At 38.2% G+C, this 16,815-nt stretch overlaps 2 protein-coding genes across 2 annotated transcripts; both read left to right on the top strand.

Moving 5' to 3' along the window:
* Positions 1 to 488: 488 nt before the first annotated feature.
* On the top strand, positions 489 to 1,076 carry LOC142172008 (uncharacterized). Its single transcript, XM_075235757.1, has one exon. The coding sequence runs from the start codon at positions 489 to 491 to the stop codon at positions 1,074 to 1,076; it is 588 nt and encodes a 195-aa protein (XP_075091858.1).
* Positions 1,077 to 12,822: 11,746 nt separating this feature from the next.
* On the top strand, positions 12,823 to 15,818 carry LOC107788272 (protein trichome birefringence-like 19). The gene is made up of 2 exons (XM_016609947.2): positions 12,823 to 13,824; positions 14,856 to 15,818. Exons 1-2 carry the CDS (start codon positions 12,886 to 12,888, stop codon positions 15,618 to 15,620), a joined length of 1,704 nt encoding a protein of 567 aa, XP_016465433.2. The 5' UTR covers positions 12,823 to 12,885; the 3' UTR covers positions 15,621 to 15,818.
* The last annotated feature ends 997 nt before the right edge of the window (positions 15,819 to 16,815 follow it).

The following is a 16,815-nucleotide window of genomic DNA, read 5'->3' as shown; positions in this document are numbered from 1 at the left end:
AGGATATTATTATTAACTAGGATTAACCTTTGTTTATATAAATTTAATTATTTGAACCAAGATTTATATTTTTAGTCAAACAATTTTACGTCGTCTATGGGGATTTCTTAGTTAAATGTTTAGTTTCCGCTAGATCCACAACTAACACGAGTCACTAATGTACAAAACCCAAGATCTCCTTTCTTAGTATATACAAAACCCTACATGGAAGGTAACCGAGAAGAAAGGACGAGAATAACAAGTGACCTCTCAACCAACCTCATGAACGCCATCAATGAAAGCATATATTAGGACGGCATCAACCATATATCAGGACAGTCGCCGCGCCCTCCCCCCGCTACGAAGAAGGTCCATCCGGACCAAGGGCGGGAACTCATCGGAATGATAAAGGTATGCCCCCTATTATCTGCTCACAATTTTGTGTGTCACCAACAGATATAGTCTACGCCCTGGGGAAGCTCGGGCCAAAAGTGAAGTGGCCGCCAAAGATGAGATCTGACCCTAATACCATAAAATCTGACGCCCTCTATGAGTTCCACCAGGAACGAGGGCACAAAACTGAAGATTGCATCGCCCTAAGGCAAGAAGTTGTTAACATGTTACGACAAGGACACCTTAAAGAGCTACTAAGCAATAGGGGAAGAACCAATTTTGCCAGAGGACGCGAACATCAAGGGCCGCCTAAGCCACCCTCACCAGCGCGTACCATCAACATGATCATCGGCGGCGGCGACGACGCCTCTATCAATAACGTGAAGTTTACCACTACCCACAAACTCAAGTGGTCTATCACCCGCAAATGGTACGACGAACCCGAAGAAAGTATCATCTTCGACAAATCAGACGCCGACGGTTTGGCTTTTCCTCATAATGACGCACTCATTATTACTATGCAAATTTTAGATACTGATGTTAAACGCATTATGATAGATGACAGGAACGGAACGTGCATTATCCATCCCCGAGTACTTACCCAAATAAAACTCGAGGATAAGATAGTACCGCGCAACATCACTCTAACAGATTTTCACAATGCAGTTGAACGGAGATCAGGGAAATTACACTCTCTGTTCTAGCCGGTGGCGTAACTCTGGAAATAATATTCCACATCATGGACCAGGATACCGCGTACAACACCATAGTAGGACGACCGTGGATACACCCAATGAAAGTCGTCTCCTCCAGCTTGTACCAAGTCTTCAAATTCCCAACTCTGTGGGAAATATTCAGTATATGAGGGGAACAACGTGCATCCTGGGAATGCTACCGAATTACCTTAGACAGCACAGCCAACCAACAAAGAAAGGACAAAGAAAAAGAGGTGTAGCAATCGGTAGGGTCGAGATTGGAGCATGATATGACCGGGGACGACATCAAAGACCCCGACACGGTTGAAGCTGCAAGATCGACCATAGAGGACCTCGACCCCGTTCAATTAGACCCAAACGACCATAGCAAGAAGGCCTATATCGGTTACAAACTTCAGGAGTCAAGTAAATTCAGTCATTTCTTAGAACCTAACGCAGGCTTACTTGCTTTTAGCCATGCAGATATGCCAGGCATACCGAAGGAAATCGCCACGCACAAATTAAACGCCGACCCATTCCACTCCCCCCTAGTGAGACAGATCATGCGTAAATTCAACCCCTCAATTAATGATGTAGTGCGCAGGGAGGTGGAAAAACTATTAGAAAATAGTTCCGTCAGAGAATCGAAGTACCCGAAGTGGGTCGCCAACATAGTAATGGTTAAAAAGAAGAATGGGAAATGGCAGATGTGCATGGATTTTACAGACTTGAACAAAGCATGTCCGAAGAACTCGTTCCCGTTGCCTCATATCGATGAAATAATTGATGCAACAGCCGGGCATGAACTACTAAGTTTCATGGACGCCTACTCAGGCTATAATCAAATCCTCATGGAATAGAAAGATCATGAAAAAACTACTTTCATCACCCACCAAGGAATGTATTGCTACAGGGTCATGCCTTTTGGACTAAAGAACGTAGTGGCTACTTATCAAAGGTTGGTAACAAGGTGTTCAAAGATCAGCTCGGTAAAATAATGAAAGTATATATAGACGACATGCTGGTCAAGTCAAAAAGGGGAGAAGACCGTATCGATCATCTGAAAGAAACTTTCGACATACTCAGACGGTATGGAATGAGGCTAGACCTAGAGAAATGCGCGTTCGATGTAGCCTCGGGAAAGTTCCTAGGTTTTCTAGTATCACAACGAGGGATCGAGGTCAACCAAGACCAAATCAAAGCCATTGAGGGGATACCAGAACTCTTGACAACCAAAAAACAGGTCCAAAGGTTGACTGGTCACATCACCGCACTATCAAGGTTCATCTCGCGGTCATCGGATAGATGCCAAAAATTCTTTTGCTTACTTAAGAAAGACAACGGCCTCGAATGGACTTCCGAGTGCGTCCAAGCTCTGCGAGAACTAAAAGCATACATGTCATTGCCATCTCTACTTTCAAAGCCCAAATCGGGGAAACGTCTCCTCATCTATCTTGCTATATCTGAGGTAGCCGTAAGCGCAGTCTTAATTCGAAAAAACAAATATACTCAATCTCATATCTATTACATTAGCAAAACACTCGCCGACGCCGAGACGAGGTACCCACACCTCGAAAAATTGGCTTTGTCCATAGTCGTAGCTTTACGAAAGCTTAGACTATATTTCCCCTTAAGAAGCATTTTGCATAAACCCGAGCTATCGGGAAGGCTAGCCAAATGGGCCATCGAGCTAAGCGAGCACGATATCACGTACCAGCCACGAACAGTGATAAAGTCAAAAGCGCTCGCTGACTTGGTTGCCAACTTCAGCGCAAAAATAATTCTTGAAGTCGAACGGGAAGCCGTCCAAACTTCCCTTCAAATACAAGACCTTTGGGTCCTATACATCGATGGCGCATCCAACGCTTTGGGGTCCGGACTGGGATACGTACTCGAAGTCCCCACAGGTGAAGTAATTCGCCAGTCCATAAGGTGCCCAGATATGACTAACAACGAGGCCGAGTATGAGGCCGTAATTACAGGGTTAAGACTAACACTCACTTACGGAGCTAAACGAATGAAACTACATTGTGATTCCCAGCTCGTAGTCAACCAAGTCATAGGGACTTTCCAAATCAAGGAACAAAGATTGCAAAAATTCCAGACCGAAATATGCAAACTGCTGCCCGAGTTCGACGAATGCCAGTTCGACCAAATCCCACGAGCACATAATGCCGAGGCAGATGGCCTCGCTAAACTAGCCACAACCACCAAAAACATCACAACCGGAGACAAAAACGTGGTTCACCGCCTCAACGCATCACTAGAACAAGTCGAGGTAAGAACCATAAACTTAACTTGGGACTGGCCCAATCGCGTTATCGTATACTTGCAGAATGACAGGCTCCCGGGTGATTAAAAAAAGGCAAAAAAACTGAGAATGCAAGCGGCCAGATACAGTATCCTCCATAACGACCTGTATAAGAGAACTTACGGTGGCCCTTTAGCGAAGTGTCTAAGCCCAAAGAAAACTTGGCGCGTCTTTGAAGAAGTCCACGAAGGCCATTATGGGGCTTATTTCGGCAATCGTACATTGGTCAGATGCCTCATACGGGCAGGATATTACTGGCCCACCATGAAAAATGAGGTTGCAGGCTTCGTAAAAAGATACGAACAGTGCCAAAAGTACGCCCCAATAATTCACCAAGCAGGCGAACATCTCCACTCGGTCACCTCACCTTGGCCATTCATCAAATAGGGAATGGACATCATCCCCCCCCCAGCAAGGCAAGGTAATGTACGATTTCTTTTGATTTTAACTAACTATTTATTTAAGTGGGTGGAAGCAGGAGCTTTCGCATAAATATGGGAGCAGGAGGTAATCACCTTTATATGGAGAAATATCATATGCCGGTTCGGCCTCCCTAAAGAAATCAGCTGCGGCAACGGATCCCAGTTCACGGAAAAGAAAATCGCCGAATTTTTAGAGAAATGGCATATCAAAAGAATACTCTCAATCCCGTACCACCCCACGGGCAACGGGCAAGCAGAGTCCTTCAACAAATAGATAGTAAATATCATGAAGAAGAAGCTTGAGGACGCCAATGAACTGTGGCCGGAAGCACTACCAGAAGTATTGTGCGCATACCGAACAACTCCGTAAATGAGCACAGAAGAGACGCCCTACTCTTTGGTCTACGGGACCGAGGCAGTAATACCAGTCGAGGTCGGACAACCCAGCCTAAAGTACTCCCATGAGAGCAGCCCAAGCAACGACAAGAGCAGAAGGCAAGAACTCGACGAAGTCGACGAACGAAGAGATATGGCCTATAAAAGAATGATCGCCCAAAAACAGAACGCTATTATAACAAGAAAGCAAAGGTCAGGCCGCTCAAAGTCGGGGACTACGTACTGAAAGCTAGAACTCAAGCGAGCAAAGATCCTAGGGAAGGCAAGTTGGGAACAAATTGGGACGGTCCGTACAAAATCACAGCAAAAGCAAATAAATGATTATTCCAACTAGAAACAATGGAAGGAAAGCTACTACCGAACAACTAGAATATCAGCCATCTAAAATACTTTAACTTCTAAGAGAAAAAGCGTCCCCCAAGTCGTACTCTTTTTTCCCTCACTTGAGTTTTTTCCCAGTTGGGTTTTCTCAAGGAGGTTTTTAACGAGGCGAAGAAGGGAACACTCCAAGTCAAAGTATGCGAAGGCAAGACAGTGGTTACTATTTCATTGCTCGACCTCTCACTATTCTCTAGATTAACCAGTGAAGGGACTAGATAGACCGGGGCTAGGACTGGAATGCCAGCCAACACCCAAACATCTGTAAATTTTTCCAAGTATGTAACAAACACAACAATGTCAATGCAATAAACTTTACACTTATCAACATATTTTTCTCGCATTTAGGTTATGTTCGACCTTCTCGAACTAATATCTACCGGCCCTCGGCCATAATTATAATCAGGTTATGTTTGACCTTGATCGAACTAACACCTACCGGCCCTCGACCACAATTAAATTCAGGTTATGGTCGACCTTGTTCGAACTAACACCTACCGGCCCTCCGCCATAATAAAATTCAGGTTATGTTCGACCTTGCTCGAACTAACACCTACTAGCCCTCGGCCATAACTAAATTTAGGTTACGATTCGACCTTGCTCGAACTAACACCTACCAGCCCTCAACCATAATTAAATTCAGGTTATGGTCGACCTTGCTCGAACCAATACCTACCGGCCCTCAACCACAATATTATGTTCGACCTCATTCGAACAAACACCAATCGGTCCTCGATCACAATTTAACGAAAGGTCACGACCAAACAAGTCGATGATCTCGGTTATGTTTCAACGTACAAACAAATAGCAAAGGCAGCAGAACAACAGAAGCAAAAAACATATAGAAAATAAACCACAGGAAAAGAAGCAGATGCAAAGAACCACTTTGGCTTTTCATACTTAAACCATTTTTTACAAAGGCTCGTGGAGACGCCGCCAAAAATACACAAAAGTTTACAAAAAAAGAGAGGAAGAAAAACTATTGATCACCACCATCATGATCTTCTGCGCCTTTACCGCCTTGGCCATCAATACCCTCGCCACCTCGATCACCCCCACCTCCTTTCCTCGCCCACAGGATAAGCAATATCGTACCAAGCATCCTCTTCGAGTCGATCTACGCCTTCATCATTGCCCTCAGGTGTGGCGAAATCATACCCACAAGTAACTCGAGCTTCCCGAACCTTAACACGAACATCCTCGAGGGCAACCTTAGAAACGTACCCCGCTTTATGCAAATCTCGATACACATCCAACTGAGCCTCGGCGTGAATCCGTTCCTCATACAATTCCTGAGGAATGCTGGGAAATTATGAAGTATGAGAAGAAGAGGGTTACGCGAGAAGTTGAGCCTTCTCAGCTTCCTATGCGACCACCCGATCATGAAGGAGGGCGTTATCCTTCTCCAGCTCTGCGACCCTCCCCACTAGTCGATCCTCCTTAGCTTTCGTCGTGGACTGGTCATTCTCCCCCTCGGCCTAGAGAGTGTTGTTCTTTAGCTCAAGCATCTCCAACTTCCTCTGAGCGTCCAAACGGAAAGATTCTGCCTTCTCAAGCTCACTCTGCTTCTCAGCAACTTCACCATTGAGGCCCTCCAGCTGAAGCCAACTTTCTTCTAATTGCCTGCACAATTCGACCACTTGTGCTTGAAGATCACTGCATTGGGACTCCATGCTCCTGCTAACCTCATGCTCCTCTTCACGACTCCTCAACTCCCCCTCAGGGATGCTGCACTTCTCAATGGCCTTTATGAGCTCATCATCTTTCTCCTTCAACTAGTCCCGAAGGGCCTGCATGTTGCTACCCTCATCAAGTCGCCGTCAAAATTCCTGGTACTTGCGTCGATACTCAAAGTACTTATTTTTAAACCTTAATAAATTTCCATACGCCTCTCCTCCCTTCGGGCCCTCTTGATCTCCAAAATCATCGTCTACGATCAAAAAAAGAAAAGAAGGGAGTCAGAAATGAAAACGCACCGAAAAACAAAGGAATAAAGAAGAGAAGAACAAAACATTAAACAGTCACTCTAAGGGAAAGACCAACAATGCTCCTCGCTAGAGTATCATCATCCAACTCTTTAAGGGTATTACCCTCATTCTTCAGCATATCACGATCCATAGGGATCACAATGGTCCTCGTAGACCTCTCCAACCTTACCTCAAGTTGGGTAAACCCCTCCTCCATCATCTTCAGGTCGCTAGTGTCAACGTCTGAACTTATCTCATAGACTTCTTCAGCAACGCCTCTGCCTCTCTCATTGGCCGGCAAAGAAGTATCACCAACTGGCCGCGAAGTCGATGACTCCTCTTGCTGCGAAGTGTCGAAAACTCCTGTGGCTAGCCCTTCAACCACCGTCATCATAGAAGGAAGAGACGTACCTATGTCGGCCTCTACCAATCTCATAATCTCAGACACCGGCCCGACGTCGCCGTCTCGTGCAGCGTAAAATCACCCTTCATTAAGTCAACGGCCCGGGAGGCCGCATCACTAGTATCTACAGACCTACTCTTGCGAGGCATCAAATCTTCCTCACCGGGTACATACTCCTCCTCATCTTCCTCTATAATACGGTATGATAAAGAGGCCTAGGTTCCCATATCCGAGGAAGGAGCAGGACAAGACGCACTAACAGGGGCGCGAGCAGAGGCAGCTACAGTCGAAGAAGAAATTGGGACACGAGCCGAGGTGGACACAGTCTAGGAGGGGGCGGAAGCCGAGGACTTAGCATTCATTCTCTTTCAAAACATAGATACGGGAGCTCTCGACCTCTTCGAAGACCCCCTAGCTGAAGTTAAGGGAAGTACAAAGGGAAAAGAAAGTCAGCCAAAGTAAACTAAAAAAGAGAAATAACTAAGAGGCCGAAGATAAGAACAACTTACCAGTCGATAAGAGATGGGGCCCAAACCTTTTGAAGAAGACCGACTACTTGACGAGCACAAAACACACACTTAAATTATACTCGCTAGTCAAAGATAGGATAGTATAATTATTGTCTCCACAGGGATTGGATTTAAAAAGTATTCTCGTAGTTCTTAGCTCGATTACTATCTAAGAGGATCAACAATAATTATTTATACAATTAAGAATTAAAACTACATAAGAACCTAAGCTATTGACTAATGACAGTCTCAACAAAGGTAAGCAAGGAAGTTATCAATGGGAGAAAATATGGATTGATAGGATAGGTTCAAGATAATTGTCCGGGATCTAACTCTAGATAATTCACTTCTAATGTTCAAGTGAGTCTCTCGAATTCACTTAATTATCAGTATAAATATTTAGTAAAAACTCCTCTCTCGATTAAGTATCAACCTCACTATATGAACCAATTTAAGCTCGGTGAAGATATGCAAGAATTCGTAATGGATTGGTCTTTAGGAGAACCTCTTTCGATTATCCCCCTAACTAGGTTTAATCAAGGATTCAACTAGCCTCTTTCGATTACTTAGAAGAATCTATGAACTCAATCAACAACATAGTGTAAATATATCACAAGACATGCCTCTTTCGATTACAAGAACAAGTAAACATAGATACAACAATTAAATCTTCCAAAAACGATTCAAATACATAAAATTAGAGTTATAATCCACAAACAACCATCAATACACCAAATCTATCAAAACCCAAAAGGTTCTACTCCATTGACATGGAGAAGTTCTTCACAAATAAAATAAAAATAGAGGAAAACATAAATACAATTCAAACCCGGTTTTGAGTGAGGATTTCAATTTTCTCTTCAATGGCTGATTCAACAACTCCGAAGAGGGTTACACTTTGTAAATCACTCAAGAGGAAGCTGTATTTGCAAGTTCATCAGCAACCATGGAAGCCGAAAGGAGAACAAAAATACGCAATGACCCTAGAAACAAGGTTAAGATAATAAATCTTCGAAAAAATCAACACTTCCTGATGTTCCTCAAGTTTCTGTACAAAACTTAAATATGAAAAAAGGAAGAAAACTTATTGTTGTTGCTTCTGGGAGCAAGGGAAAAGAGGTCGTTAAAGGAAGTAGCTCGGAAACACGGAGGGACAAGGTATTCTTAGATGTATTTATATGTATTTGAGTCCGCATACACTGGTTTTAGTTTGAACAGTGATTTTTTGTTTTTTGTATTTAGATGTATTTATATGTATTTGAGTTCATAAAACAATAATTTTAAATACACCAACACTTCTATCATTATTGCCTTAACTCAAAGTTATTTTTTTTTTGTCATAATCAGTATTTTTGATGTATTCATGTCTAAGTTCTGTATTCATGTATTCACTGTTTTGTATGTGCTGTATTTTGTATACACTGAAAATAATGTATTTCACATATATATGTATTTATATATATTTGAACTCATAAACAACCTACATTAAAAATAATTAAAGTAATGTGCCAACCTAACTGTATTCATATGTATTTTCAAGCATGTAGTTATCTTTATTGTTGTGTTTGTATACAAGAAATAAAATTTTTTGTTAGACACTCGCCTACTTCATCGCCGCATATCAGTTCCTACACTAACACCGACATAATCTCTAGCCTCAAAGAAAAAACTTAGTCCAGAGCAATACAAACTATTTGGTACTACCTTTTTTGGTATATTCCTCGGTATGAAGCATTGTGAGGTTCAACATCAGTTGTCCATGTGCTTCATGGTTCTAGAGCTTGAAGGAAGTTCTATTGACTCAATTTTAATTTACTCCGGCTAAGATATAGTGCATTCCTTTAGGACTATGCTATGCGAAAGTTAGGCACCGATGCAATAAGTGACAATGAAGCACCGGTAAAGATTGTTAGGCAAATCACAGTATCAGATACTTCTGTGAAGATAGTTACAGAATAGTTTTTTATTTTACAGATTGTATTTTCAGCTTATTACTGAATTGATCATGGTTTTATGTAACCTTTTTGTTTAGAATACATGAATGTGTTTTTTGTATTAATACAATTGTTATTATGAATACATTTTTTTTTATATATACTTTTGTATTCAAATCCTCACGATTCAAGAATCCATTTTAACGTTACTATTTTTTTAAAAGTGCTGAAAATAATGTAATAAAATGTAATTGTATTAACAGTATTTTAGTTATGCTTAATACATGAATTTTTTTAGATCTTTTTGTAATCAATGTATTCATATTTAGTTGTATTTATCTATTTTTGAAGCCTAATAAAATTTTGATTAAATACACTAAATATATCACTTACAGTATATACACGTTTCATGTATGTATTCTGCTGTATTTCTATTTTTTTGTGTGTATTCATATATACATAGTTGTTTTCTGTATTCAAATGTATTTTGAATTAAATTATAACAATGTATATATATATATATATATATATATATATATATATATATATATATATATATATATATATACACACACACACACACACACACACACACACACACACACACACACACACAGGTATCAAAAAACTTAACAGTAATGTATTTAGTCATGTACATAGTTGTATTCTATATTCAAATGTATTTGAATTGTAAATAATAATGTATTTAACCACATTCAGTGTACATACATCATTTTTTATACATATCATTAAACTTAACAGTAATGTATTTAGTCATCTACCTTTAAAAAATTCATCCAGGAACAATCGAATACATCTAGAAACCAATAAGTAATAGAAAATCTTGAACAAATCCAAAAACAGTGATTGAAAGAATTAAAATCAGAACATCAACTAATTCCTACGTGGGGTATTTCTACAAGTACGCTTATTATGTCCACCCTGCCCACATATACTACACGAATGTTGACTCTTCTTTTGAAGCAATTCACTTAATGGCTTATCGCGCTTCTTTTTTGGCCTTCCAGGAGGTCATTTCCATTTGGGTGGTAAAATAACTTCCTTTGATATATGTGTTGGTATATTTCATTTAGTTCGGTCAGGGAGAGGATATACGGGGACCTCGTATGTCATTACAACACACCTTGGTTTGTAATAGATCGAGCAATAATCATCCGGCATTAGACACTTGCTTTTCAAGATAGCCCAAGCTTGTGGGCATGGTAGCTTGTCCACTTGGAACCTCCCACAACTGTAATTTTTCTTTCGGAGGCAAACGGTGTAATGCCTTCTTTCATCATTCACCATCTGCAAGTGTTCAGTCGATGGTACAACCTACACTAAATGGAGAAACATAAATTTTGGACATATCTACAAAATATGTATTTGTCCATGAATACATGGAGTACATACAGTATGCATGAATACAAGATATAAATATTGAAATACACTAAATACAAATACTGAAATAAACAGAATATAAACATTGAATACATTTAATTCTGAAATATAATGAATACAGTAAAATACACTGAATAGAAATAGAAATACAGTAAATATAACCAATGAAATATACCGAATACAACAGTAATAACATGTATTTGGAATAACTAAAATATTGTTAATACAAATACAATTGAATATGCTGAGTACAAACTAGTGAATACAGTGAATACAAACATTGAATATAATGAATGCAACAGTAAAAAAATAAATATTGAAACACGTTGAATACAATAGTTAAATACAACTAAATACAGACAGTAGGTTGATAACATACCTTATGCATGAATACATACTTTCAATAAATATTCATATTACAGGCTATATTCATACATGTATTAAGGTATCACATTGTAACTTTCTTATACATTACACCATAATTTAAAATAACATATACATTATACCGATTGAATACATGCTTTCGATAAATAGGGAATATTCGATTTACTACATGCTTTCAATATCACCTCAATCGAATAATCGACATAATAATTTTTATTTTTCACTTTCTAGAATGAGGAATTATCATTGTTAAGCTTGCCATATAGTAAATCGAATTAATAAATATTCTGTAAATACTTGTATCAATGAATGCCAGGCAGAAAAAATTCCTATCAATGACGGTCAAATCAAAACATCGAACTATACCAGAAAAAAAATTGACTGAAGCTCTGCATATTGTGTTATGTTGAAGCTGAATTGACAATGCTCTATTTTTTATGTTTAGCGTTTGAAAAATCATTCTAATTAATTGGGTTGATAATGAGGCGTGTTAGAATTGATTTTGTTGAGTTGTATTAGGAGTATATCACGTTAATTGATCATATTTCTGTTATTAGACAGCTGGACAGACCTATTTTTAAGGTGATTATCGTTACTGTATTCATGAATACATGGCGCGAATACATCTGAATACAATCGCGTACAACTGGACTCCCATATTTTAGGCGATTTTTGCTACTGTATTCATGAATAGAGTAGTGCGAATATAGCGAATATACTACCGTAATAACTGAATAATAGCTATATAAAGTAATTATGTATATGTTATTTATATAAAGTTAATAACTACTAAATAATAGTGTTTTCTGAAAATTCCTCATGATTGTCACCTAACAGTGAGTCCAATTAATTCTTTCTTAATATTTCTCTTATGGCCCAATGTTTTCCTTGCGTGTTGCTGACCTATTCAATAAAACGGGCAGAAAGTTTTATCCATCTATACAAAATTAGATGGCAAATGACACTTCTCAAAATAATATCTAATATATATTATAAATAAAAATATATATATATATAATTTTTATATACTTTTATCGAATATAAATAATTTCGGTCACGAACTAAAAATATCTTTACCCAAATTAGATTGCCGGAAAATGTTAAGCAAAGTTATATACCTTCTAACTGCAATAAACAGTTTTACAAGAACCATTTTTCCTCTTCGCACAGCAATCTGCCCTCTAATTTTATTTTTGAAAAACCTCGGTAGTATTTCTTAACAAATATCTAAAATACTCAATACTCTTAACTCTTTTCTTATTAACCCTGCCAAATTAGAAGTGTCAAATAAGTCGGTCAAATTAGGCAAAAATTTTGGAAATACAACTTACTTGCAGACATGCGGATCTTTATACAAATAATCGGACAGATTTATTTTTTACTTTTTTCAGTCGATATTCATAGATTATACACTAACTATACATAATTGTACTATATTATACATGAAAAATATATATATTATGCATCGGCCGACTATTTTTAGTTTAAGCGGTTGAATGGACAACTATATTGGTTAATTCTTCTTCATTTCACAAGTCATTATCCTTTTCTTTTCAAATATGAAACTCGCACAAGCTTCCCATAAATTAAAATGTGTACTAAATTCAATAGCATCATATATCATATCAACACTAATTTATTTATTTGGCGCTAATGGTGTTACTAAGTTTGGTAAAGAGATGACCATCACTTTATTAATGAACATAGCGCAACATGCGTATATTTCATAAACTCTATAATATTTCATCACTGGTTACCTCTCTTTCTTTCTTTCTTTCTTCTTCTTCTTCCCTTTGTCTAATTACTTTCTCGTTAATTATCTGCTTATGTCCACACAAACCTATCTCCATGAAGTTCCAATCCTCTGAACTTCCAGTAGGGAAACCACAAACACGAAGAAAGAGTAGCGCTCCAAAAATTGCTCCTCTTGTTGCCATTACCATACTTTTCACCATTATTCCTATTTACTATCCTTCTATACGTTATTCTTCTCAAAAGAAAATCTCAGAAGCTATTTCTTCTAATTCCGAAGAATCAATTCAGCCCATTGATCATTTGGAAAATGATTTGCAAGTCAACCAGCCATGTCCCGTGGAGGACGTGCCCATAAGAGAAGAAGAAAAAGAAAAAGAAAAACCCATGAAATCACAAGATGAGATAAGTATAAAATTTGAAACAAAAAGTGATACAAAGGATAAAAAAGTACCTGAACCCAGGAAAAAACTTGAAAGGCATGATCAACGTGCTAGAAAAAAATCCAGCCATCGTCAACGTGATTTCACGGTTCCTAAAGTCGCCGAAAAAGTTGAGAAGAAACCACCTAGTGACGGTGATGGTGATGTTAGAAGTTTGACGTCAGAAGTATCAGATAGTGAATACTGCAACTTATTTTCAGGGGAATGGGTAGAAAATCCAGAGGGGCCTTATTATACAAATGAGACATGTTATGCAATTCAACAACATCAAAATTGCATGAAATTTGGGAGGCCTGATAATGGGTACTTGAAATGGAGGTGGCAACCAGATGGTTGTGAGTTGCCTATATTTGACCCTATTCAATTCCTGGAACTTGTTAAAGGCAAGTCTCTTGCATTTGTTGGAGATTCTGTCGCAAGGAATCATATGCAGTCATTGATATGTCTATTGTCCAGAGTAGGTTCTTCTTATCACCATTCGTTTTCATTAAATAATCCTAATTCTAATTCATTTTGTCCTTTCAACTTGGATTTACTACATCCCATTCTTGCCAACTTGTTTCTTATTTTGGATGCATATGCATATAAACTCATTGTGGTTTGAAATTCCATTGACCTTGTGCTGACTTAAATTTCAACACAAGTACCCCACAAGTTTAAGGTCTGATGTATGACGAACAGAATAAGTCAAACACTAACTTAGCCTTGTATTCTGCATGATTATGTACAAAGCTATAGCTTTTTTCCGTCAGTCCGCAATTGGGAATTGTTAAATATTAGCGGAAACCAGAATTTTCACTTAACAAAGTTAAAATATAAAGAAGTAAACACATAGAATCAACATTATATTGGAGTATATACTTAAAAAAATAAATTTCTTAGTTAAACAGTATAATTTTCCTACAAACAAAGGCAGCATAGCCACTTTACAACTTAATCCTCGTAATACTATATTAGTTTCGTTCCGGCTGGTTTTAGAACAGAGTAAGGGAACACAATGAAATAGCTATGATCGTTACATGGAACAGAAATAAGCAGACATAACTTGCATAAGATCTAAAGGAAGCTCCAAAGATAAAGACAGGATCCAAGAAAAACAATTTTCTGGATGATTAAAGCTTGAGCATTTTCAGAAAGTTAACGTTCGCGTAACTGGTAAAGTTGCTGGCATGTGACCACGAGGCCACGGGATCGAGCCGTGGAAACAACCTTTTGTAGAAATATAGGGTAAGGTTGCGTACAATAGACCCTTGTGGTCCGGCCCTTCCCCGGACCAGTGCATAGCGAGAGCTTAATGTACCGGACTGCCTTTTATTAAACCTTGAGCATTTATCAATGACAATATGTGTCCTTTTTCCCTTATATTGCTATCATATTATAGTCCAAAACCTTATCAATATTGTTGGACAAACTACAGGAGTAACAGAGTATTTCATATGTTGAAACTTTTTTCCATTTTTTCTCATTTTCTCTTTGGTTTTATTTTAGGTTGTATACCCGGAAGATATTTCAGAAACACAAGATGAAAACAGACGTTGGATATACAAAGACTACGACTTCAACATTTCCATGTTTTGGGCACCCTATTTGGTAAAAACTGAAAAAACTGATCTAAATGATGTTACAAAGCCCTTCAACTTATATCTTGACGAATTCGATGAATTCTGGACAACCGGAATCCAAAGTTTCGATTATGTGATAATTTCTGCTGGCCACTGGTTTTTCCGACCAACAATGTTTTACTTAAATCGCCGACTTGTCGGTTGTCTCTACTGTCCACAAGCCAACGTTAGCCATGTAACATCGTATTTCAGCTACCGGCGAGCTTTTCGGACAGCATTTCGGGCCATTAATAGTAATGAAAATTATAAAGGGGTAACGTTTTTGAGGACATTTGCACCATCTCATTTTGAGAATGGGTATTGGGATAAAGGTGGAGATTGTGTAAGGACTAAGCCATTGAAAAGGAATGAGAAAGTATTGGACGATTATAATTTGGAGTTTTATAAGGTTCAATTAGATGAGCTAAAAATTGCTCAAAGAGCAGGGAGAAGAACAGGGTTGAGATTTAGGCTGTTTGATGCGACGCAACCTATGTTGTTGAGACCAGATGGCCATCCTAGTAAATATGGTCGATGGCCTAATCCTAACGTTACGGTGCCTAATGATTGTGTTCATTGGTGTTTGCCCGGACCCATTGATACTTGGAATGATTTCTTAGTAGAGTTGCTGAAAAGGGAGGTGGGAAATTGATCATTTATGTGAATTTTTTTTTCTTTTCTGAAACACAGTTTTTTTTCCTTGTGATTTTTTACTTAGCATTTTCTTTTTGGGTTAGAAGGGGAAAATTGTTCCACGGAAAAAGAAAAGGATATAGAATGTAAATTTGCAAATGCAACTCTTGTTGATTTTCTTGGAACTATTAGTTTTATTCAAGGCAATATATCTATAACAACGTGACTTATAGTTGTTTTAAGGATTCAGATTTTAGTATTATAGTTTTTGTTTTAAAAGGCGTTTTCGGGGCGAGGCGTATCAAAAATGCCCCGGGACGATGATGTGGGGCGAATGTTTAAAGAGGCGTGTGCCCGGGCGTATCTATGGGGCTTACGCCCAGTGCCTCGGGGCTTACGGCTCGCTGAGGCATATGTAAAACATCTCGCCTTACGCCCACGCCTTTTAAAACACTAGTACTCAGTACTCACTAACCAAGCGCTTGCTATCAGGGGCGGATCTAGAGCAAACATTATGGGTTCCCTTGAATCCAGTAACTTTTACATAGACCCGGTATTTGTACTAAAAAATTCATTAAAAGTATAAGAATATTTAGCTTGGAACCCAGTTCGTTGGTCCAATTATCATGTGAATTAACTTGAACTTGTTATAGGAACTCATATGCTTAAAATTCTGGATCCGCCTCTGCTTGCTATAATATGTGAATCCAAAAATTCTAAGCCAATGAGTGTTGAATAAAACTGCACTTAATTTCTTTTCTATGTAACAAATAGGGTTGAGGCTATTTTTGTTGGCCTCTGTAAAGACATTTTATATATATATATATATATATATATATATATATATATATATATATATATATATATTTTCACATTCACTTCAATGTTTGACCAAAAATATAAATCTTAGTTCAAATAATTAAATTTATATAAACAAAGGTTAATCTTAGTTAATAATAATATCCTTAGATCTTAATATTAAAAAAAATTAATAGGTGTTCATGCGGATAGTAAAGGCACCACGTGATAAATGCTCTGAAAAATCAAGAACAGTGGTGTAGCATATAATATTCGATAGGCAATAATAAATGGCATTTAAGTAAATAAGGGGAATGATTCAATCAATAAAAAGTGGTATAAATCTTTCGCCTAACAATGATTGAAAGACAAATTCTTGAATAATCGAGGCTTTCTCAGATCTGATGGTAAAATGT

Source organism: Nicotiana tabacum, chromosome 17 (assembly GCF_000715075.1).
Source record: "Nicotiana tabacum cultivar K326 chromosome 17, ASM71507v2, whole genome shotgun sequence".
Lineage (NCBI taxonomy): Eukaryota > Viridiplantae > Streptophyta > Magnoliopsida > Solanales > Solanaceae > Nicotiana > Nicotiana tabacum.
This window is presented reverse-complemented; position numbering and strand designations above follow the sequence as displayed.

Excerpts from the sequence above, each read along its gene's own strand:
- LOC142172008 (XM_075235757.1), top strand. The coding sequence starts at position 489 with ATGAGATCTGACCCTAATACCATAAAATCTGACGCCCTCTATGAGTTC.
- LOC107788272 (XM_016609947.2), top strand. The coding sequence starts at position 12,886 with ATGCGTATATTTCATAAACTCTATAATATTTCATCACTGGTTACCTCT. Across the intron at positions 13,825-14,855 it reads TGATATGTCTATTGTCCAGA|GTTGTATACCCGGAAGATAT; the intron begins GTAGGTTCTTCT and ends GTTTTATTTTAG.